The 24,117-nt window shown below is 41.0% G+C and overlaps 1 protein-coding gene across 6 annotated transcripts in view; it reads right to left on the bottom strand.

Moving 5' to 3' along the window:
• kif21a (kinesin family member 21A) overlaps nucleotides 1-23,799 on the bottom strand; it is a 30,383-nt gene extending 6,584 nt beyond the window's left edge. The window contains exons 1-28 of one of the 6 annotated variants that reach the window (XM_086073678.1): nucleotides 23,513-23,799; nucleotides 15,134-15,356; nucleotides 14,661-14,843; nucleotides 13,421-13,561; nucleotides 13,215-13,349; nucleotides 12,770-12,946; nucleotides 12,049-12,164; nucleotides 11,781-11,976; nucleotides 11,294-11,483; nucleotides 10,872-10,938; nucleotides 9,764-9,967; nucleotides 9,146-9,211; nucleotides 7,567-7,657; nucleotides 7,095-7,209; nucleotides 6,775-6,963; nucleotides 6,283-6,482; nucleotides 6,104-6,211; nucleotides 5,955-6,023; nucleotides 5,735-5,877; nucleotides 5,297-5,441; nucleotides 4,140-4,334; nucleotides 3,965-4,063; nucleotides 3,534-3,699; nucleotides 3,056-3,076; nucleotides 1,868-1,925; nucleotides 1,730-1,781; nucleotides 1,332-1,489; nucleotides 1,084-1,212 (exon numbers count right to left, since the gene is read on the bottom strand). In XM_086073678.1, the coding sequence (XP_085929804.1) occupies nucleotides 1,084-1,212; nucleotides 1,332-1,489; nucleotides 1,730-1,781; nucleotides 1,868-1,925; nucleotides 3,056-3,076; nucleotides 3,534-3,699; nucleotides 3,965-4,063; nucleotides 4,140-4,334; nucleotides 5,297-5,441; nucleotides 5,735-5,877; nucleotides 5,955-6,023; nucleotides 6,104-6,211; nucleotides 6,283-6,482; nucleotides 6,775-6,963; nucleotides 7,095-7,209; nucleotides 7,567-7,657; nucleotides 9,146-9,211; nucleotides 9,764-9,967; nucleotides 10,872-10,938; nucleotides 11,294-11,483; nucleotides 11,781-11,976; nucleotides 12,049-12,164; nucleotides 12,770-12,946; nucleotides 13,215-13,349; nucleotides 13,421-13,561; nucleotides 14,661-14,843; nucleotides 15,134-15,356; nucleotides 23,513-23,556 (3,680 nt within the window). In that variant the 5' untranslated portion in view covers nucleotides 23,557-23,799. Of the gene's footprint in view, nucleotides 1-1,083; nucleotides 1,213-1,331; nucleotides 1,490-1,729; nucleotides 1,782-1,867; nucleotides 1,926-3,055; nucleotides 3,077-3,533; nucleotides 3,700-3,964; nucleotides 4,067-4,139; nucleotides 4,335-5,296; nucleotides 5,442-5,734; nucleotides 5,878-5,954; nucleotides 6,024-6,103; nucleotides 6,212-6,282; nucleotides 6,483-6,774; nucleotides 6,964-7,094; nucleotides 7,210-7,566; nucleotides 7,658-9,145; nucleotides 9,212-9,763; nucleotides 9,968-10,871; nucleotides 10,939-11,293; nucleotides 11,484-11,780; nucleotides 11,977-12,048; nucleotides 12,165-12,769; nucleotides 12,947-13,214; nucleotides 13,350-13,420; nucleotides 13,562-14,660; nucleotides 14,844-15,133; nucleotides 15,357-23,512 lie in introns of all 6 variants that reach the window. The other 5 variants (XM_086073677.1, XM_086073679.1, XM_086073680.1 and 2 more) reach the window with 5 other exon arrangements.
• Nucleotides 23,800-24,117: the final 318 nt, after the last annotated feature.

The raw sequence follows: 24,117 nt of genomic DNA on the forward strand, positions 1-24,117 counted from the left end.
AGTTTCTATTGCACGGCTCCCGCGTGTACGTGCGGCACTCGCTGCCCCTCGCACACGGACCATGTGACGATGTGTAGCACACGTCCCCCAACAGCAAGAGAAACTTTTTTTTTTTCTTATGCCACGGTAAGATGCAACTTTGTAAAACAATATAACGTTACACTTTAGTGCCCCCAAGACAACAATGTTGGTCACCGACACAAGCTGTTAGGGCACTAAAGAACGTTCTAGTTTTTTCCCCACTCAAGTTTAAGAGAGTAAATTAGAGCATTTCATAGTCATGAAAGTAGCATCTTCGCAAAATAAAGAGAAATGCAGGTGTTAATTCTCGTCTCCACCATTATTTAAGACTAGCGTTTTAAAAGTTGCGTAAATCCCTTTTGAGATGAAGATAAATGCAACTGTTCATCCCCGCAGCCACTATTATCGAACATAAGAGGTACATTTACAGTCCCCATGTTGACAGTGTAAGTACTTAAAGTTGATTTCAAAGCAGTAGTGTTGCTTTTTGTCTTTTTGGGTACAACAAATAAAAACTGTATCCATGTACAGTATATACACATTCTGTGCTCATCAATCTTCTTCTTTCATATATTGGTCGATATATCGTTAGCGGCCAATCAAGTGGCTATCATTACGAGTGGGATGGTACAACGCAACATTGCTTCATTGGTTTTGCATGTGGGCTTCAAAGTTGGAGGACGTCATTTGTTGATGTAACAACATCATTACTAGACCCCCCAAAAAAAGTCTCCAAAATTCACAGCTGATAACTTTGGTATCATTTTGGTTTGGAATGGCCATATGCTGTTTTTTAGGGGTCCTTGCAAAAGGAGCTTGTCCGACCTACAGGTGTTGTCCATTTGCTACCTAATTTGATGCCAATCCAAAACATTTGACTTTTTGTAATTGTGCTCGGGTGTGACAGCGAAATTTACATAAAAATGGTCAAGTGTGATGGGGGAAAAGTAGAATGAGGAGAGAATTAGGAAAAACTGGTCAACTGAGTTGATCCATTTTTTCAAAGCGGGACAGTATTAGTGGAGTCACTGCAGCCTGTTGGGTGTTATTGTTGGCTCTTACTGTTTAATCTCCTTGAACTTTGCCCTGTCACTTGCCGCTTGGGCCTTGTCATACGTCTTCCTGCGAGAAAGCGGCGAAGGTGCAGGCGAAGCTCGCTTTTCAGCAGCCGACGGCATTCTGGAGCACGGACTGATCGTCGGATTCAACAGTTTAAGGGGACAAATGAATCATAAAACGACAATAACAAAAAGTGGGGATGAAATGATGATGGGGCGCATGCAGGGCAAAGAGGAACTTCGCCGACTTACACGCTGAACATTTTGGAGGAGAAGCCCGGTGAGAGCGCCACGAAGTCACTGCCGCCGTCCGGCGTCTCTGCTAGCGGCAACGAGAAGTTGGCTGTGTCGGGGGCTGCCTCGCTGTTGGCATACAGGAGCTCCATCTGAGTGGTGGTCCGCCGGCGAGCCTGAAAAAGACAGGAAGTGAGCCCACGTATAAAAAAAAATCTTGTCACAGTATGGCCTCAGAGTCCAATCGGTTTAAGATCATGTCACTTTTATGGAATGGAGAGTAAAAAAAAAAAAAAAAAAGTATAATTATGTTAAAATCTTTATTTGAAAATAAGAAAGAAAAAAACACTATGCAAGGTAGGTTGGCCAAAATAAAAAAAATATTATAACATACAGTATACATAAAAATATGCTACCTTATTCCTGGACTTTGTCTCACCACAAAACTTCATGAGATCTGGCACGGTGCTGAAAGGACAACGCAAACAGTTTTATTCATGTACTATCATCTTGTTAATAGTCGTGGAAAGGAAGCGATGCCACACTCAACTTACTTTCCCTCTGCAGACGGGCTGGCGGCCGACTCGTCACTGCTGCTGTCGTCCCCGTTTTCTGTGGAAAAAGAAACTTTTGTCAAGAGACACTTAAAAGAAAAAGGAAAAAAAAAAGAAGTCAACATAGACACTTGCAGTGGACCCTCCAAAGTGAAACCCACACTCTACCTGGTTGGAAGTCTTGTAAAGTGAATTTTTCCATTTTGAGATTTCACTGCTGCCATGATAAAATCTCTATTCACTAGTTTACACGTAGTCTTGCATGGTTACGCAAATGGCAAGACCACTCAACGGCTGTATAATTGCAAAGTATTAAGAGAAAATAGACACTCAATTTTGGGTCTTTTTTTTTTTCCTGGTTAGATTTGAGCTTTTACCTTTTATACTATTTTGCAATTTTCTGGTACAAATTACTTTTTTTCTCCAAGTTAAAAAAACCCCAACAACAACCCTGAAATATCTAAATGAATAAATAAATAAAATAATGCAACTTTTTTTTTCTCAAGACAATTACTGGTAAATATTCTTAAAGACTTGATGGAATTAATGATGAATATGTTCAACAAAAAACAAACAAAAAATAAAGACTAGATAGATTTCAAAAGTATTGCATTGTGTATACACTATACAGTAATATGTGTATTATTTATGTTAGCATCTATGACATTGTTTTGTGATTTGTGCATGTAATTGGTGTAGAATTTGGTGTATCGCTCAATTGTATCACAATATTTTCTTATCCCACAGTTACAGTCATCACATTTGTGGGACTTTGGAGGTTCCGCTGTAGTTTGTAGGTAAGAGAATGGATTTTTGGAATGTGAAAGGAGGGAGGCAGATGATGGCAGGTGAAGTCACCACAGCGCCATGCCGCTTCAACGGGAACGTCTTCTTCACGGAGCTCAGCCAGAGGAAGAGAAAGAGACGGGGTTAAAGGAATCGTTAGTTTGGGGCTCCTGGGGTTGACCTACAGAGATGGTCGCGTGATCCATGAATGCTTCCTGTGTGTGTGAGAGTGTGTGCTAGGGGGTTAGCAGGGTGCTAAAGCGTGGAGGCTGCAGCGGGTGATGAGCCGGGGGGGAACGAGAGGAGCGAGAAAACTGGCTGCACCTCATGCACCTGTTCAAGTTAGTTCCATACAGAGCATGCGCTCACAAAGCAGACTCTGATGATGTGAGTTCCACTTACCAGCTGGCACGTTACCTAGCTCTGCAAGAACGCCACAACACAAAAGGGAACCGTGTGGAAACAGAAAATACAAAAAATGGACAAATCACAAAACCACAGTTGGAAAGGAAGGAAGGAAAAGTGAAGGGAGTAAAGACACTTTAGAAAGCATCCCGCTGAACACATGCTGGCCATCTGTACTACAGGTTTTCAACTGGTATCGAGAGATCTGCTCCTAGGTTCCAAATTTGGGGCCAGTAGAATTACTGTATTATATAAACCTCGTTTTAGAGCCTTCTATTGCTTTGCTGTGCTACATGAACAAAAGATATCGATTTATTAAAGGTCACTTTCTCACTACTTTTGTTCAAAAAAGGCTCAATTGAAACCAGCTCGTATTCAGCAGCAGGCGATGGGAAATTGAACAAGTCGTGCAACAGACTAATAACCTAATTCTACATGACAAGGTAACATTCCAAGTCAAAATGTCAGCGTGTACCTTGAAGGGCGTTGCCGAGCAGCGCGTCCAGCTCCGGGTTGAACTCGGCCTTCTCTTTGAGCATGTGGAAGAGCAGCTGGTTCTGAGTGGCGCTGGTGATCTCCGTCTGCTTCAGGCGGCCCTCCATCACTTTCACCTGGGACTCCTTCTGGGCCGCCTGCAGACCCTGATACACAACCACACACAAGAGTTTGGGAACATAAACAGAGCCAGTCTGCTAAGTGGCTAACAAACTAATTGGTTGCCGTGTCCTGTTGAGCGAGGTGGCTAACAAACCAATGGGCCAAAGGGAAAACAAATTAAGCTTAGTAGCCAGCTAGTAGCCATTCCTCATTCTTTATGAAGAACAGGAAAGAGCTTGGAGAATAACTCGCTAAGTGGCAAACTAGGATGACTCAAATTGCCCATACAGTGCACATATACGTACGTACCTTGTTTAGAGCCATGGACATAAAGTGATCCAGCAGGAAACGAGCCTCCGCCAAAGTGCATGAGCCAATCACAGCAGAGACGTCCACGGTGTCGCCTTCCTCCTGGACAGCAACACAAATCTTAACGAGCAGCCAATGGCAAGATCCCGCCGCCCGTCTAATCCGATTTCCTCACCTTGGTCTCCTCTATCTGCATGATGTTGGCCTGACAGTCGGCGATGCTGTCGTTGATGTAGTCGATGTTGGCGGCCAGCGCGTCCACTTCTTCGTTGAGCGGGCCCACAGCCTTATCGGCTTCGGAGCCTTCCCTGGCCAGTCGCTCTCGCTTCTTCACCACCTTCTCCTTGCGCTTGGTCAGCTCCTCGCGTTGCTATGGAAACAAGACACTTGACAATGTGGAGTTTATAGAGAAAGCGTGCCGCTGAAAATTGTCCCCTAACACTGATTTGTTTTGTTTGACAAACTCTATTTAAGATGTGCCACATAGGGAAAAAAAGTATTGAGACATCAGCTCCAATAAAAATGTATAATTTTATTATCATCAGAATTATAAAGATATGTCTTAATGAAAAATAAAGAATTAACAGATATGTTGTGAGGAATGAATCAAACCCCAAGGCTGCCATTTTAGTTCAATTGCAAATTAAATAAACACTTTTTAAAAATTTAAGAAATGAGAATTACTTTTGTTTGTAGTAGGTTAAACAATTTCCATGTAAACGACTACTCTTAAAAAATGTGTTTTATATATATATATATATATATATATATATATATATATATATATATATAAAATATTTACTCTAAAAAATATGACAATACATATTCTTAAAAAAATAAAATACTTCACCCAAAAATACGACTTCTATATTTTAACACATTTTTCCAGAAAAAAATACATTATCCTTGAAAAAAAAAGACAAATTTGCATGCTTTATTCTCGAAAAATATAACTATGCAAAAATAAATAAATAAATGAATAATCTGGGGATTAGCCTTAAAAAAATACTTTTGATTATTTATTTATTTTAAGTAAGAGTATTAGAAAAAAAATTCTCAGAATTTTTTTTAAAGAAAAATCTTTGAAAAAAATGACTATTCTGAAAAAAACTAACAAAAAAGAAAATAATGCAGCCTTCTTATGCTGCTACATCTTCTTGTTGCTCCAAAAGAAGATGCTTCATTATGCAGACATTTTCATTTTATAGGGTCGCTTCCTACATCCTTTGATAGCCCTGAGTGTCTTTACCACCTACAAGGCGCTTGCGTTGGCTTCGACATTTGTTCGCTGGTAGCTGGCTCAGTCAGTTTCTTTTTATTTTCCAAACCTACCTTGAGAAGGCGGTTCATGTCATTCTCCATGTTGGAGATGGTCATCCTTTGCATGATAATGTCCGAGATGCGCCGCTCTAACGACTGCCACTTGTTGCGGGCCATCCGGGTGGAGTAAAGACCGCCGACGCGCCTGGGGGAGGACCTGCACACAAGAGGAATGGATATAAGTGGGTTTATGAAGCTCCATAGGACTACAAAAGGCATTGAAAGCAGGATTTATGATGAATCATGAAAATATGCTGTTGTGCTGTTGAAATCCGTGGTGTGTGTTTGTCTGGTTGTGAGTTGTGGCGGATAGCAGCTCCGGCGTTAGTGCGTTCATAGTGTTTTACGGTTTTGCCTGTGTTCAATAAGCAGATGAAAAGTATATACCACGACTGTGGCTCTCCTTTCCCACATACGAGAGTGTTACAGTAAGTATCAATGGAATCGTACCTGGTGCCGTTGGGAGCACCTTGTCCAGAGTAAACACGCCCAGAAGGGGGACGGTGAGATGAGTCCTGGTTAGGATCTGGCAGGTTGATCTTCCGGATGACCTTCCCCGAGGCGGGCCTGGCCTGCCTCCTCAGAGCCGTCACCTAACCGCACAACACACAGGACGCTTGAATGCAGCATGACAAAAAAGAAAGAGCGCCACCTAGAGGCAAAAACCCACCTCTTCGGTCTTCCTCCTGAGGATGAGCTCCTGCTGCCTCCTCTGAGCCTCCAGTAGCTTCAATTGGTGCTGAGGAAGGGGAGAAAAAGTGACGATTGTCCATCTACGGTTCATCTGGAGACGACGACGACCACAAGGCGTTCACTGACCTCTTGTTTGCGCTGGTCCTTCTTCAGGGAAGCGATCTCCCGGTTTCGGCGGGACTCGTTCATGCGGTTCTTCTCCTGCTGCTCCTTCATCTGCTTCATGAGGCGAACCTGAACACAACAAACAACAACTTGAAAGTCAGATCCAAAGACTTTTTCGAAAAGGTTCCCGTATAGTATACCTTAGTCTTCTTCATTTCGGCCACGTCCATCTGGAGCTTGCGTAGCTGCTTCTCGTACTGCGACTGGTTTTTGAGCAGGCGGGCGTGCTCCTTCTGGGCCGACTGCAGCTTATGCAGCTCTTTGTTCATCACGTTTAGCTTCCTCTCATACTCGGTCTTGATTTTGCGGGCCTTGTCGTCCGATCCGCTCTCCACAGAGTCTGAAGGTCAGATGCAGGTGCACATAGTCAGAGGTAGGAGGCAACGAAGTACCAATACTTTGTGACTGCACTTGAGTCGCTTTTCCAGGTTTCAGAAATTTACACAATCGTACATAACTGACAGTATTTTTTATTTATTTACTTGTACTGAAATACAGGTTTTGAATCAGTACAAAGACCTTCTTCAGTCTTTTCTGACTCTAAATTCAGAGGGCGAGTACTTCTTCCACCTGTGACTCCATCCACCATCAAGGATGGATCCAAACACGGGATCTTTTAAACGGGTGCTTACTCATGTTCTGGAGGACGCGGTCTCGCTCCAGCTGCGTGTCCCTGATCTTGCACTGCAGCATCATCAGCTTCTGCTCATACTGCTGCTTGAGCGTGTGCAGGCGGCGCTGGCTGTTCTCCAGCTCGTCGATCAGCTTTTGCTTGATGGCGATCTCGCACGTGATGTTGGCTAGGTCCGCCTGGAAGTTCTCTGTGAAACGCCCATAGAAATTTAAGCACGTTGTCGAGAATTCAACGGCATGACAATGCCCGTCCATCCAGCCTTCTTCTAAGTGGTGTTATGGGACATGTACTTGATGTTACTTGTTGGACTGCTTTCACCTTTCTCGTCCGAGTCAGAGTCGGAATCGTCTGAGCTGTCCTCCACCTCCATGTCCTCGTCCTCCTCTTCGTCCTCCTCCTCTCCTTCATCGTGCTCGCTACCATCCTGCGCATCCTACCGGATAAGATAAATTGCAGATAGTACACAAAGATTTTGAGTTATTTTTGTATCATGGAAACATAGGTAACAAGATACTGAAGGCAATAAAGAAAATGACTTTGAACCGAAAGTTGTTTTTTGAAATATGTTTTGAAATAATCATATACATGCTTCATCGCACTACGCGAAATTCAAACACACCAGTATTATTATTAGATATTTTATATTTTAATATTCTTTTTAAATATGAGGAAGTTGATCTAATTTGTATTATTGTGTGTATTTTTTAGATTTCACATACTTTTATCACAGTCGTTCAGATTGGTTCTATTCATTATTTTCAAGAAAGCTTGTGTATGTGGAGCAACTCACTATGTCTGCATCATCGCTGGCTCGCTCGGCGTTGTTCTCCTTGTCGCTGCTCTTCTCCTGCTCGTTGTCTGGAATATCCTCTTTGCCTACACTGAAAGACAAAAGAACACATTTGTTTCACGTTTACCAGATACCTTCATTATTACTATTATTAACTCAAAACACATATTAAATATTTGTTATGAGAGGAAAATCGCCTTCTTTTAGCACATAACAAGCTTTAGTTTCCATTGAGTTTCAGCAATGTTTCAGTTAACACCGGCCACACAAAATAAGGTATATATACACTGATTGGCCACATCATTAGGTACACCCGCTTTTGACTTTACAATGATAACGCTCACTGTTGACGTGTTATCAAAGTTGTCACTGTGAAGGCAGCTTGTTGATGAAAAAGTCATGTCAACAAACAACAACAAAAATACTAGTAGGGCTGGGACAAAATATCGTTTGGCAATATATCGTGATACTTGTTCACACGATCCGCAGTATTGATCCATTAAGTGGTATCGCGATACTTAATTGATACCATACATTGCCGTGCAGTGTGGCTGCATTACAAGTACCTCCCAAAAATAAATAAATAAAAACAATTTTAAAAAGTAGCCAGCCATATGTTAATCTGCTAATCCCAGATGTGGAGCAGCATTGCGCCACCGCAGTTTAGAGGCAACTCAAAAAAAGAGATGACCGAGAGTGTATTAAAAATCTAATGATATATTTAAAAGAAATACAACAAAATTTAGTTCAAATACAAAAAAGGACACAAACATTACAAAAAAGACAAACATTTGCTGAGATATTCTTGCGGTGTATGATGTCACCAGAGCTTGTTGGGGAAAAAGACCAATGTTTAAATAATTATTGTGAGAAAAATGGTTAGTAAAATCCACAATATGATATGAAACATAACATTAAAACTAACTAATTATATTAAGTACACTTGCATAATGTAATGACAGCAAAGCAACAATGCTCAAAATATGAAAAAAAAATAATAATAATAATAATAAACATTATACACAAAACAGTATTTTAAATATATTAAAAAAAAATATTAGTGGGAAAAACTCTGTAAAATAATGCACACATATTTAACAGAAAATATAATTATGATATTGTGCAAAAATATTGGAAACGGCAGTCCTTTTGATACAGCTGTATTAGTTGTCAAGAAATAATGCAGGTGTACCTAATGTTTTGGACAATGAGATGCTCTCACCAGCTTGGTGGTAAAAATACAGCGTGTCAAAGCATGAAAAGAAAAGAGGGACAGTGCACTGCAAATAAAAAAAAATAAAAAAATAGTTATAAGAATTAAAGACATTTGGGATAAATACTTCATCCAAAGTTGGTTACCGAAATCATTATTTCAAATCATTTGGAGATGTTTGACAGCTTTAGCAACACAAAATTAGAACTTTATATGAATTAAAATAACTTTCTAACTGACAAACACAAATAGCGTTGATGGCGAACTATAAGCAAGAGTGAGGAGGCTTGTGTTTCATGAATACGATGAGGATGAATTCAAAAGTGAGCAGCAAAAGGGGCAGCAGGAGGGTGGAAGCCAACAAACCTGACGGCAACCTCCTCCTCCACTTCCTCCTCCCCCTTCTCTTGCTCCTCCAGCAGCTGCTGCAGTCTTCGGGGGAGTGAGTGAAAGTTTAAAACGAAAAGCGGAGAGAGATGAGGAAAGGAAGGAAGGAAGGAAGTGTGAGAGAAAATGCATCTTTTGCCAAGAATCCAGGGTCTATAGTTCTTACAGCACAGTTACACCATCAGTGAACTCCATCCATACCTTTATTAAATTCATTATTAAAATTAAATTAATTGTCTATGTCCAATTCAGATTGCTTTTGTTGTTGTTTTCCCTGGAGCTACAACTAGAGCAATCTTCAGAATGACAACAATGGTAAGTATGCAGACGGCGTTTCCTCATCGGACCAACCAATCAAGGGGCAGCAGAGAAAGGACGAATACTGATACCTTTACCCGAAAAATTATCCTCTTTAAAATTGCTGTGCCTTTATTTTACAATCTGTTGTATATATGGAGGCGACATAACGCAAATGTGTAACCAAGTTGTAACACACCATTCCCAATCACTAATCTCCACCCCAAAGAAAGTCATAATTACAATAAATGTTTGCATGAAAAGTACTTGTATAAATTCAGACATTTAATCTGTGATCACCTTTTCTTCTTCTTTTTCTCTCGCTTCTTCAGCTTCTCCAGGTCCTTCTTGGCCATCTCGATGATGTCGGACGTCTCCTTCTCGGGGGCGGAGGAGGAAGTGGAGAAGGATCCGGGCCCGCCGTAGAAGGTCTGGCGGTTGGAGGCGCGAGAGAGGTTTTTGCGCAGGCTCTCGTTGATCGCCTCGCTCTCCAGAAGCTTGGCTCTGTGGACCAGAACAGCATGTAAGCAAGACGTTCTGGGAGTCAAGCCTGCACAAGCAGCCAACCATAGTACCAATACAGTAAAATACAAGGGCAAAACTGCATGTCTTTTTCCCCTCTGTAGTGTACCTCATTTAACTCATTCACTCCCAGCCATTTTCACTAAAGCAACCCCCTTCGCTCCCGGCTGTTTTACTGGATTTTGACTGATTTTGCAAGACCCACAGAATATTGTGTTTTATTGCTATAAAAACATGGAACCTACCAACAATTAAGAGTAGAGTCTCTTCTTTCATCAGGAAAAAAATTATATTTCTATCTGTTTCCGTTTTGCAGCAATTAGCATTAGAATATAGCTACATGTCATCATTATTCACAAATCTATTTAGAACTGTGAGTAAATTAGCTTTTTTTCAACATGACCCTGGTTGATCTTGTTTACTCTGCTGCTACCTGCTGGTCACTTGTGTAATAACTACCATTTCTTCAACCGTTCTTGGCAGTTGAGAGGCTATATCAAAGCCTTCTGTATGCTCTAGCATAAAAAAACGTATAAACACATCTTTGGGACACTTAAAACATTTAAAATATGTATTGGGGAGCAAATGAGTTAATAATAAAAAAAAAGAAAGATAAATAAATAAATAAATAAAAATATAAAATATTAGAAACATTATTTACAATAATTCAATGAAATACGCCAATTAAATATTAAAACAATTAATAAATCAGTTTGAATTATCCAATGTGTGAACAAAGCAGCAAAATTAATGCATCAAATATTACATGACTTTTGATAATACCAGTCCTAAAATTTGACCCATCTAAACAATTTTAACCTCAGGCTGTGCTGTTTCAGTCAAAGCTAAAGGCTAACGGATAGCATCAGGCACCTCCTCCGTTTACCTGAGGTCTTCAATTTCTTTGATGTAGTTCTGAATCATGTTGCCAATTTCCTCTGTGCCTCCTTCACCTGAAAAATAAAGAAAAACTGTGAATTTTTATTCTATTGTTTTAAACATTTTATAAAAAAATGACAGTTTGCTCCATATCTTTGTGTTATGGTCATGGTCTGATTCACATTTGGTATGCAAGTAAGGGAATACAATTTTTAGTGTGAAACTACTTTTTTTTTTTTTTTTTAAGATTACATAAGAGCTCCAAACTCATCAATGGCCCATCAATTGTTTATCATCAAAAGTTTACTCGCTCCTCAACTCTTTTGTGCGACTTGTAACCAGAGGCTGAGCTATACTATGTTTCTTTCCAGAAAACTGTGAATCGTTTACTATTTTGCTGCGGTGTTCGCAGTGATTGGTGGCGCCTACCCGCCCTGGCGAGGGCCTGGTTGGCCTGGTCACTGAGCAGCTGCGTGAGTCGTGCCCGCTGGGCGTCGATGGTCTCCTGCATGGCCTTCACCCGTACGCGCAGGTTGCCGTTCTCCGTCTGCAGCATGGTGTTCTCGTGGTACATATCGCTGAAGCTCTCCACGCCGTCCTCGCCCGCCAAGCGTTTACCCTACGCAAGGGAGATTGGCAGTCAATAGTTTTGAAAGACTTTTAAAGTGGACAAATTATGTAAAAAATAAATAAATAAATAAATGTTTGTATACAAATAGCAAGGCCTAAAATTAAGCAATCAAATTTACATAGACGCCCATTTAACAATGGGACAGCCACATCTGAGTTATACACTTGTGCAACCACATTATTTCAGTATGCACTCTTGAAAAAGGTAGAACAAGTGGGTCAACTTTTACTATCCGTAGTACGTCCCCCTTTAAAACAACTGTTTTGTTCCCCCCCCCACACACACCGTCTTGTACTCCATGAGTTCCATCTGCAGCCTGGCGATCTCCGTCCTGAGCGCGCTAATCTGTTGGCTGGCTTTGTCCTGGTTGACCACCACTTTGTTTTTGATGTTGCGGGCGCGGTTGGCGTACTTGAGTGTATTGAGCGTCTCCATGAAGTCGCGGTCGGACGGGCTGATGCACGCGATCATCACTGTTTGGCTAAGACACGCAAGGAGGCCTTTTTAGTGTGCTCTTTTGATGAAAAGCAAAGAACAGTATGTCTCCACTGACCTGTTTCCTCCCAAGGAGTCCTGCAGAAGTCGGGTCAGTTTGGAGTCTCGGTAAGGCACATGAGAGGACCGCTTGCTGCGGTCGCCCAAAGCGCTGATAACGTTCCCCAGAGCCAGCTTTAAAAACAAAAAAATCATGAAATAATCAATAATAAATTCAACACTGTCTAGTTTGCTAGCTAATACCGGTACTATTGATGAGCCTCATGTGAAGGTAGTTGGTTTTTGTTAAACTTATCGACTGAATACAGTCATTTATGTAGCATGGGTTCATGATGGTGTACATGTTAGATGCATGGGGTTAATGCTTTGCTGAATATTCTTTTACAGTTGGTACAGTAAATCAATCCGTCTCTGGCTAAAATTATGTGGCATTTACAGAATAGGCAATTACAAACCAATTTTAGGCGCGCGCTATTTACTCACACTTTGAAACACTTAAAATGTGTCTAAATATGTTAAAAAAGGAGGTACATTTTATTATTATTATTATGTTTTAACTATTTAATGATTTTTTTTTTAGATTATTTCTCCACTTGGTAGATTTTCACCTATTGCATATCCCGTGCTATAACCGGAATATGAGTTTCACTTGAATTGAACGACTGTAATAAATAAAAATGTCCATAATATTCCAATTTAGTAAGATACTCTTGTATACGAACAAGGCTGTTGTATCCATGGTGTCCACCAGGTGTCAGTGCAACACTATGCTCTCTCACCAGTCCACAGTTGATGGAGATGCCCTCCTTGGCTCGGTCTCCCGTGGCGCCCGTCCTCTTGAGCCTCTCGGAGCCGGCCAGGTCCACAAAGTGGAATTTGGCACTCAGCGTCTCATACTCGTCCATGTCTCCGTTGCCGTTGGAGACCCGATTGTCGCCGTCGTCGCCATCTTCCTGCTGCAAGGACCAAGAGAAAGGTCTTGAAGTCAAATGTATAAACAGTAAGTGCATTTACATTTCAAAATGTTTACATTTAATAAATTGAAGAAAAAAAATAAAGCCCCTCTTTTTGCTGATTATTTTTCACAATTTTTTGTCAATATTTATTTTGTTTTTTAGGTATTATGTTTAAAAAAAAAAAATCTATATTTGAAGAAAAAAAAAAGAAGAAAAAAAAAAGAAAATTACGCTCCAACAGAGAATAAGGTTTCTGTAAGTGACTCACATTATCGGTGGAGGCACAAACTCTGACTTGGCACAGGTGGATGGTGAATATGGCGTGCGAGCGGGAGCTTTGGACGTTCATTTGCGTGCTGGCGGTGGTACGAGACAGAGCGCCCAGCTTCAGGCACTGCATCATCTGAATGAGCAGTGACAAATATTAGTGACGTCATTGGAAAAGCTGCAAATGCTCCTACTTGGATGTCATACCTCAGCCTCGGTGGACACAGTGCGCGTGGTCACACCCACGGTGTAGATGCCGCCGCTGGCATCCTCATGGATCCTGATGTGAGACTTCTGCTTCCCATCTCGCACAGAGTCAAACAAATCCAGAACTTCTTCGTTGTAAAGCTGCGCCAAGGCACAAAACACAATGCAAAGAAATATAGTTACATATACATGTCTACCATAACAGGATGCACAAAAATGCTTCAAGGACCCATGCCTGAAACTGAACAGGAAATCAGCCATTTTGGTTTGCAGCAGCCATTTTGGCCAATCAGAAGCATCTAGACAGGAGTTCAGAACATTAAATGATGATGAAAATAATACATATGAATTGCTCACCAATGTTCCTCGCTGTCGATCAATGACACCCAATTAAGTTCAATAAACAGCCTTATTTACATAATGGCTTTATTTTTCTCTGGTGTCTTAGTTTGGTTGTTTCTAACATTTTACCTCCAAGGAAATTTTGGCTTTAACCGGTTTTACTTTGTTTGGTTTCTACTAAATGTTAGTGAGAATCCACACATTGGTGACTGACAAAAAAAATAGAAATGCAATCAAGTCAATAACATTACAATAAATAAGAATGTATTTATACAATATTCAAATTTAATAATTAATTATTTTCTAAAGTATATAATGTCAATATATTTGATTTTCGCGAATTTTTGTGTGTGTGCTAGATTCAGTGCTAAAATAAATGCTCGAAAATGCCACAAGATGGCACAAACACCTTTACTTATATAAAGGTCACAATTTTAGTGCCATCTTGTGGCACCTAAAGGCAACAACATCAATGTCAAAAAATACATCATATTTTGTATTAAAATGCTTTCACATTCTTTTTAAACCAAGCACAAAGAAAAGCCTTATTCACCACATAAAAAAACAAAAAAAGAGTTAATTGTCTTTTATTGGACCGTGTTACATTCGACAATATTTTCCTCATTTCATCTAAACAACCGTTAAAGCCTTGAAGTAGGTAAAGGTACAAAACCATAGATTCTGCTGCCCAGTTTGGTTTGTGGTTGTCCACGTTTTATCACATCTCGGGTTGCGGCTAGTCTTTTTTGGTATGCGAGCGCTGTCAAAGTGTGACGGAGCCGCACAAGTGCCTCCCGATGTGGCTCCTTGTTAACTCTTCCATCGCCACCTCCTAAAGCCCCGTGCCGCCTCCTCCGGCCCCCCTGCTGATAACGACAGCTGCCGCCGGGCTGGTTACCTCGAGGAACTGAGCGTTGATCTTAAACTCTGGCGCTGGGCGTCCCTGCTCCTGCGCGGCCTGCCGGCGACGCTCGATGCCCCGGAAGAGGTGGTGGACGGCGCGGGGGATGATGCCCAGCTCGTCGTCGGCTATGTTGACGTCGAAGCCTGTTCCCATGGTGTACGTCTTACCCGAACCAGTCTGCATATGCCGGGATGCAAAACCAAGTCAACACGTTGCAAAGTTTGAGCTGGAATACAGTATCCCTTTCACACTGCCTGTAAAAATGGCATTTTTTCCATGACAAATTACGCCCATTTACGACTAAAGGGGATAAATGTCAGATCTTCTTTTCTGAAGTCCTATTTCTGTGGGAAAGAGGCCGCTGCCTCTTTTAACTGTGTTGTGGCGGTTTCCTGCTATTCTGGGTTCTGTGCAAAAAATTTACCGCACACAATAAGGTGATGTCTATAAACTATTTTGTGACTGGCCTGTCCATAGGCGAAGACGGTGGCGTTGTATCCCTCGAAGCAGCCCTCGATCAGCTTCTCGGTGCAGGTTTGATAGATGGCGTCCTGCTGCGAGTCCATGTCGAACACGTAGTCGTACGTGAAGGATTTGTCCTTGCCCAGGATCACTTGAGGCTCGCCGGGCATCACGTACGTGCAGATGTGGCATCCTTCGATCTTCTCCCGTGCCAGCTGAGGGCGGATCCTGAAAAGAAAACACAATTTCAATTCAATCACCCTCAATTTTATGACTCTGAAACACCAACTTGGCTGGATCTCTGTGTGAAAGGTATTCAGTTGACACCGGCAGGTTCTGTGTAAAAAATGCATGGGAGAATAATTACCAAATCTGCTGTTAAGTCTGTGATGTACCAATTTTGTTGGATCTCTGTTTGAAAACACACACAGCGACCATGATAAATCGCCTTTGTAGGGTTCTGTGTTAAAGTCATGCGCCAATAAATATACTACTATTACAGGTCTGATGCACATATTTGGCTGGATTTCTGCTTTTGCGTCACCATGTGAAAAGGTACACAGTGGTGGCAATATCTTGCCTTTGCTGGCTTCTATGCAAAAATTACAGATGCAGATCCCCTGTTAGGTCTTCAATGCACCAATTTTGCTGGATCACTGTGTGAAATGATTGAGGTCATTATTTGAAAATGCAAATAAAGTAGGACAATATCTCGCCTTCACTGTGTTCGGTGTAAAGGCACAAACAAGCAAATCCATCTAGGATTTGCTTCTTGCTCTGATGTACCAATTTTGCTAGATCTCTGCGTGAAAGGCTTGAATTTGTTCTGAGAAACTACTGTCATCATTGCTGGGCTCCGTGAGAAAGTGAAAGACATTAAAATGTTGGAACTAGTGTTTCAATTTGTCTCCTTAAAGCCACCTTAATAAGGTTTCATTCAATTGTTTTCCGATCAACAGAGAGTCCTGCATGTCACTGTGTTCAATATGAAAGAGGCGCCTCTCCTGACATACTGTGGAAGACCTTAACAGGGTTGAAAGGCACCTGGCAGCATTTAGCATTTAGCATCTAGCGTGGATAAGGGCCTCATTGTGCCTCCAAAACAATGTCTGGGGGTCCAACAATGCGGTCATTGTGCGCCCCTAAGTGTGACACTGGACCCTGGCACCGAGCGCACAGACTCTGTGGGAGCGACAAGGTACTGGGACACCTCCGGGCTGTTTTTCAGTTGTTTGCAGCAACAGTATATGTATGCAACATTTGTAATCCGCTACAGCGAGGACAGCACGCTGAACTGTGTAATCCGGCCAAGAATCTGAACATTGATGTGACGTCTGCTGGCTAGTTCAACACCATTTGTTGGCCAATGCCCCTGAAAATTTTAAATATGGGGCCAAGTGGACTAAACTGTTGGTGGATGCTGATATTTTGCCAAGCGAATCTCAACATACACCAGAGTTCAGTTATTTGGATTGCACCATTATTTACCCATTTGTTGAAAAAAAAAAAAAAAAGCACTCCAAGACAGTAATGCCACATCCAAAGCACGCTGGTGCAATGTGGGTGCGTGACACAGGAGGATGATGTTGCCATAGCAACCGTCAGCAGATGAATTAAAATCCTAATCCCGTGGAGCGAGGATATCGCAGTGATGTGGTCCACTGGAAGACGTCAATACAGAGGAGAGCGGGGGAAGGGCTGATTTAAAAAAAAATAAATAGAGCCAAGCTCAGAGTCAGCATCCTGCCAAGCTCCAACCTCGGGCCTAAAAGTGGACACCGCACCACAAATAGGATTAGGATGAAACTCCAGCGGGGCTCAAAAATAGGACGCAGACGCTCTCAAATAGATTCACACGTCTCAGCATCATCGTCATCATATTTATATCAATCAGGTCTGCATTTTCTCTCTGAACCAATGTGTACTAGGCGATATGGCCGAAAAATTCATATCCCAGTATAAATTGAAGCCCATAACAGTATAGTGCAAACCCTAAATGGTATCTGACAACATGAGCAATCAAGAACTCTATTGATTTTAAAGGATATCCACCTTAAGGAACATACTGCTCTTTCCTACCTCATGTTGACATCTCCATTGGACCCCCCCGTCCCCCTCTATGATGACCCCATCTATTCGCACCAGCCCCTCCTTTCCCTTGCCGCCCGCATGAACTTTGACCTGCAGGAAGCAGCCAAAGCTGTTATCAGTGCACCATGCGGGGACTTTGAGCCACCTTGTTTGTTTGGACGCCACTTTTTCCAAAAATAATTGACGGGGGCTCGAGGATCAGCGGGAATTCCGTGTGTGGTTCCAACACATTATGGCAAATCAAAATAATATCAAAAGTCAAAGTACTAACTTAATGGAGGAAATACATCGATTAGGTTAAAATAATTTAAATATATATATTTTTAAAAATATATATCAAAATTAAAAGTATTATTGTGATATCTTTTAAGGTTTTTTTTTTAAGACTTATTATTTTTTGTGTGACAGCTTGGACGAACAATTCATTTCAAACATGAAATATATATGTATGTATTGTAAGTAGTTTGTAATGAAATAGTGCATTATCCTGTTTATTCAAAACGTTTTTAAAAAAGTGATTGTACCTTCTAACGATCCATCCTTCGAAATTAAATTGTGACATTCAACTTTTTATTTCATTTTTTAAATTGATAACGTGGAACTTTTTTTTTTTTTAGGTGTGATAATTTGGAAGAGCTTTTTTATTTTATGAATTGTAAAAAAAAATGTGTGCTATATTTATATAATATATAATATGTAATATAATCCTATTAATAATATTAATGTTTTTTTATATAAAATAATTGTGGGATATTTTGGCACAATCAACTTATTTTAAATAAACACAAAATAAAATAAATAAATAAATAAAATATGAAGATAATAAGAATGCATATGTGAGAGAGGCAGAGAGATAACATTCAATCTTCTGTATTCTTTTTGTAATTTTCTTAATTTAAAAAAACATTGATATCATTCAATAGTCTATATTGTGGAGATGTGGTATTATATGGTGAGACAAGGACACAAAGGCAGGTCCTGTCTCTTTACTCTCTACACAAAAATTGACTGTATACATAGCAAGTTAAAAAAAAAAAAAATGGAAAAATACATATAATACATCTCAGCTTTATGTTATCAGTGACAAAGTAAATCAGGTCAGGTTGTTTTTTTTAAACAGCAAATTCAACTGATTTAAAGGAATATCTGAGACCAAAGTTTAGAAAGGCATTTGAGGCCAAAGGTTGTTGGTTATCCCCTCTTGACCGTCACTGTTCTTCATGATTAATTACGTCAAATCTTTACAGACTTTTTGGAGTAGTTCTGTCAAGGCTGAATCCAATTGATTTTGAGAAACATCTGACCCAAGATGATAAGAAATAAAGTTGAACCCTGACTTATTTTTAAACAATATCTGTCCTTTTTTTTTGGCCAACCCGAGCAGTCAGTCACACACGCAGGGGGCGTCGCCAATAACAAATATGGCGAACTAGTGACGGGGCAACTGAGGGAATGCTTTGGTTCAGTGGTTGGGAACAAAGCGGAGGCTTCACGGGGGCTTTGGACACCGTCGAGGCGGCTGCGTTTGCACTCCTGTCCCCCCTCAGGCCAAGTCTTCATCCTCATCTGGATACTTTGTTTAGGTTTTTTTTTTGCTTCCACTACAACTAAACGGACATGAATGTGACTATTAAAACCTGGCTAACATGAACTCAGAAATGGAGTATGAACCCTGATCGATGCAAGAAGATTTTAATTGAGAAGTAAAACGCTGGTGAAACTTGATGCTGTCCTCCACAAAATGATAGGAAATCCATATTTTCAGGGGAAATGTGCACTTTTTTTTTTTTTTAAATGCTCATTAATCACAGTCAACGTCATCATAAGCACGTGCAGTGGCTGATTATCAGCTGTTGTTTCTTCGTCAGCTGACTTCAGGTCTGCTTGACTTCCTTATCCACTTATACGAGTAGCGGCCTGCCTTCCACTCATTACATTGAGCCGGCTAAAGCCTTCAGGTCTTTACGGATCTATTTAATGTCATTACGGTGCCGTGCCCAAGCAGTACGAACCGCAACAAGCCCTGGCAAGACATTGATGTGAACTGCGCGGAATAAAACATTGACATGCGCGGCTCTTATCATCAATTCATCAATCCATCGGGTTGGACTATTGTCACAGGGGGAGGCAGAAAACGTCTTTCGTACGTTACAGCTGCCAAGTCAACGGGTTTTATTGCGGACGACAACAAGAAAACAGGTCCTGCGGGTCCTGTGTTTACTTCTCGTATCAAAATGCTGCCCTCGCTCCAAAGCACAAGTCACAGCTGTAGCTGTGTGCATTTGCGAGAGTGTTTAAGGCAGTTTGAGAGTGCGCACATGAGAGAGTGTGTGTATTTGTGTGTTAGAGAGAGCCTTTGCATGTACTGTTTGTGTGTGTGTGGTGATGAGCACGTGTGTGCATCCGAGCGTGCACGTGAGCTTCATTAAGCAATGGAAAGAGTGTTTCGGTCACCACGGAAACCTTTTTTTTTTTGCTTAATCCCCGCTTATCACAACAGAAGCCCCGCTGTTCTTGGAGCCGTCGCTCGCTTAGCATTGCTCGTGCAGCAGTTCCTGTACTCCTGTTTTATTTACACAGCGCCAAGACAGTTTCAATGTTTCTAAAGTGTACACTGATGGGCGGGGCACAACACACGGGTTGGCAGATGCACTTTATTTTCACATGGAAGAACAATGACAGACCGAAGCAAAACACCAGCGAAACATGAAGCAACATGTGCACGCGCGAAAGCAGTGGCCCGCGACCACACGCTGCACACTGCAGAGCATATACAGCCCGATTCTCGATCAGGAGTGGACGTCATCGACCGCATCCCCCCCCCCACCCCCTTGGTTATTTGTTTCTGCATTTTAACACATTCACTGCCATTGACGGTTATAGACGTCAAAAAGTCATTTGAACTATTTCTATTAGTTTAAAAAAAAAATCCACTTTTGTTAACAAGAGTATGAAAACCTATAATGTTTTTTTTTATTGTACATTTACAACAGATATAAACTTTGTGATTAATCGTGAGTTAACTAGTGAAGTCATGCAATTAATTACAACTACAAAATGTAATCGCCTAATTAAAAAAAGATTACTAAAAAAATTAGGGGCATCAGGCGATTAAGATGTGTAATCGCAATTCTAAATGTACAATAAAAAAATGTTCTAGGTTTTCATACTCTTGTTAACAAAAGTGGAAACAAATTTAAACTAATAGAAATAGTTCAAATGAATTTATGGCAGTGAATGAGTTAATAACACAAACTATAACTATAGTGGGGAATGTTGCTATAACCGGTTTGACAGTTTACCATGGTTTTAAAAAGTCATGGTTTAATGAGCGCTTTTCTGTTTTTTTGAAGGGTCTTCTAATCAGGGCACAATATGATTGGCTGCATGCAAAGTTGAGTAAACGAGCCGCCTCTTTGAAGCTTATTTTCTTTTTTCTCCTTCTTTGCGAGCAGAGAGGGGAGGGTGAGCAGTTAATGCACAGAGTAGGAAGCAATGAATGTCTTTTTTGATCAGTAATGTGCATTGTCCTTTAAAAAAAATAATGGTGCCAGCAGGTTCTAGTTAGCCCTAAAAACAACGCGAGTAGCCCATGGATCAGTTCTATAAAAAAAATATTTAAAAAAAGAACTCAGCAGTTATGGGACACTGTGACTTACTAAAAAAGAATTAAGACAGAAGAATGTTAACAATAACATTTATCTAACCTTACATGGTTCACGTTTCTTCTGTACCAAATAGTCAATATTTTGCTTAAAATAAAATAGATTGTGTTTAATCGGAAAAATCACTTTTTATTAAGCCAAATATTTCAAAAAAAGGTCATTTTATAGCTGTCATCTTAATACTGTGATACTGCGATACACTTGCTCACGGTTATCATACCATCAAAAACTAAAACAGTAATACTCTGTCTAGAACACAAGGTCAATTTGCATATTGGATGTGCTGCAACCATCTCGTTATCAACATTTTAAAAAGTTAACAAAGTGTAAATACAGGTTAACCCGAGTTAAAAAACAACTAATAGTGACTCTAAAGTTAAGAACGCGAAAATGTTGGGTGCACAGGAAGTTAAGAGTTTTATCTTCCTGTGTACCCAACATTTTCGCATTCTTAATTCCCAGACAAGTAAAAAAATTAATTAAAAAAAGACGTTAACTGTTGCCTGTTTATCATGAGTAATAACAATAACACTCAGCCTTAATAAGATGAGGAAGTGCAAGTGTCAAAAGGTAAAAATGGTAGAAGGGAAAAATAAACACAGTTAGGTACGTTTAAAAATGGTCTTCTTCTTCATCATACTTTACGTCCCGTTCAAGAATCTTTGAATGCTAGTCTTTGCATGACCTGACTTGACACTCTTTGTTTCTAATTGTAAGTTAACAGCAGGGGTCAGCGTCCCATCTTGACTATATTTGAGCTCCATGAATTTAAAAAAAACAAAAAAAAGAACAGAAAAAAAGATATGACAATGAACGGAGGAAAAGCTGCCCACACATCCTCTGCTAATTGTATCCTTGTTGAGGGAAAAAAAAACACAAGCCGAAGGACAGCAACAATGAAGAGTTGCTCCACCGAAAGCAGAAATTGAACCAAGGGCTGCTTCACTCTTATTTATTTAAATTTTTTAAACACGTTCACAACACTGTCATCCCTTCAGAGAAAATGAGAAAACCACGCCGCATTGTGAATGTTGCCAAGCAGGCTTTATTCAAAAGGACACTGAGGGCTGCAAGAAAACAGACCAAGGCGGAGAAGTGGAGATTGTGACGGGTCGATGGAAGGATGGGTAAATAGAACAACAGGTAGGATTGACAGGAAAAATAGATCGAATGACAGATGGATTATTAGATCGAGCCATACTAGACAAAAAAACTCAGTCCTCGAGGGCCGGAATCCTGCTGATTTTGGATATTTCCCTTCTCCAACACAGCTGATTCATATGATCAGTTCATCAGCAAGCTCTGGCAAAGCCTGATAACGATCATCACCTGTGTTGGAGGAGGGAGACCTCTAAAACCTGCAGAACTCCGGCCCTCGAGGACAGAGTTTGCCCACCCCTGCACTAGATTGTCACGTTCAGAAATATTGGGACATCAACATGATTCTCATCTTTTTGGCTCTAAAGACCACCACAATGGATGTGAAATTTGAGGCTATTTAGTATTTACATCCACATCAGTTTGCATATACTGTTTGTAGGGCTGGGCAATAAATTGAATTAATTTGATACATCGTCATTTCAAAAATCAAATCGTTGAAAATTTGCTAAATCGTGAAATCGAGTTTTGTCTTCTGGATTATTAAAAGCTGCTGTTCTTATGTTCTGTTACATCCAATTTTTTGTGAGTTGTAATTTTGTACAAGTGGCAGAATGCTGGATGGGTGGTTTGCAAGACATGTTTACAGTAGCTACCAACTACTTAATTGTGGCATTTAAGTACAAACTATGAAGGTTAAGTTTATGTTAAAACTAATTTAGGATCAGTATACATTATTGTTGTTTGAACATTTTGCACAGGAATTATTTTTTAATAAACAAAAATAAATGTGTCTTGGGTTTATTAAAATCGATTAAAATCGTAATCGTCCGGAATGACTGCAAAAATCGAGATTTTATTTTTGGGCCATATCACGCAGCCCTAACGGTTTGCCTCGTGCTATTGAAGGGACCAAGCGTATTGGGGTCAAATTAATCACTGGCAGAAGGATAGAACCTCAATGACCCCAGATAGAGGGAAAGAGCTAGAGAACGATAGATGGATAGAACGATATATAGAACGATAGAACGATAGAACGATAGATAGATAGAACGATAGATAGATAGAACGATAGATAGAACGATAGAACGATAGATAGATAGAACGATAGATAGATAGAAGAACCTCGTCATAATGTCGAAATGGTGGCAGGAGAGGCGTGTGCGACACTATTACGTCACAGTATACAATAAGTCGCATTATTTGAAGAGAACATAAACGCACCTGGCTGCCTAGCTAACTAGTGGCCCCCAAAATCAATGCGTTCAAAAACACCAGGACGTCCCCAAACAAAGAGCCAGTCACTCAGTCTGCTTCATCCACAACCGTTAGACCATCATCCTCTAGTCCCCCGAGCGAGCACCTGCACCGCGGCCACACCACCAGCTGACCGGCCACAGCTGGAACTAGGCCCGCACGGGAGAGCCGCCAGGCCCGTTTCGAAGCCGGTTGGCGACTCGGTGTTACTGCGCAGGTGCTAGCGAGCTAGCTTGACAGGTGTCACATACACATACATAGACGTGGACTCACCTCAACGCCACACGAACCGAACTTTCATCCTGGCCCGACGTCATGGTTCCTCACGTAATCCTCTCGAATATAGAAAGGAAAGCGTTACCGCCAGTCGGACGCCGCCATGTCGAAAAGAACGCCAAAAATAAGACGTTTCTTTTTTTTTCTACCTGCGCCGACGCCGCGGATGCATCCACGCGCGTGCGCAAACTACAGCCAGCACCAGGACCAGGGTGCCAGCACCAGCCAACGTGAACGCGCACTCAAACAAACGTGTGGAGTGCACGCAAACGCACGCACGCGCCGTGTGGAAGAGCGCTGGCAGGCGGGGAGGTAACCGCAATGCGTCACTAAGCCGCGCCCCCTCTTGTGACGTCGAGACAATTTATTTAACTTTATTTGACCATTTTTTTTAAATAACTTCAATGTTCTGCTGTATTTGCTTAAATAAAAAATATATAAACGTAACTGCGAAATCAAACGTCCATTGCACTAAATGACATGCAAACAACGTCATGTCAGGAGGTGTTTTAAATGTTTTTAGGATCTTTAATTTGTTTTTAAGCGTGTATTTTGCTCCTCTAACGTGCCCTTTGTTTTGACAAGATGTCCCCGCCGTTGCT

The sequence above is a fragment of the Leptonotus elevatus genome, chromosome 4 (assembly GCF_054856555.1).
Source record: "Leptonotus elevatus isolate MCC_2025b chromosome 4, RoL_Lele_1.0, whole genome shotgun sequence".
NCBI classification, from domain to species: Eukaryota; Metazoa; Chordata; class Actinopteri; order Syngnathiformes; family Syngnathidae; genus Leptonotus; species Leptonotus elevatus.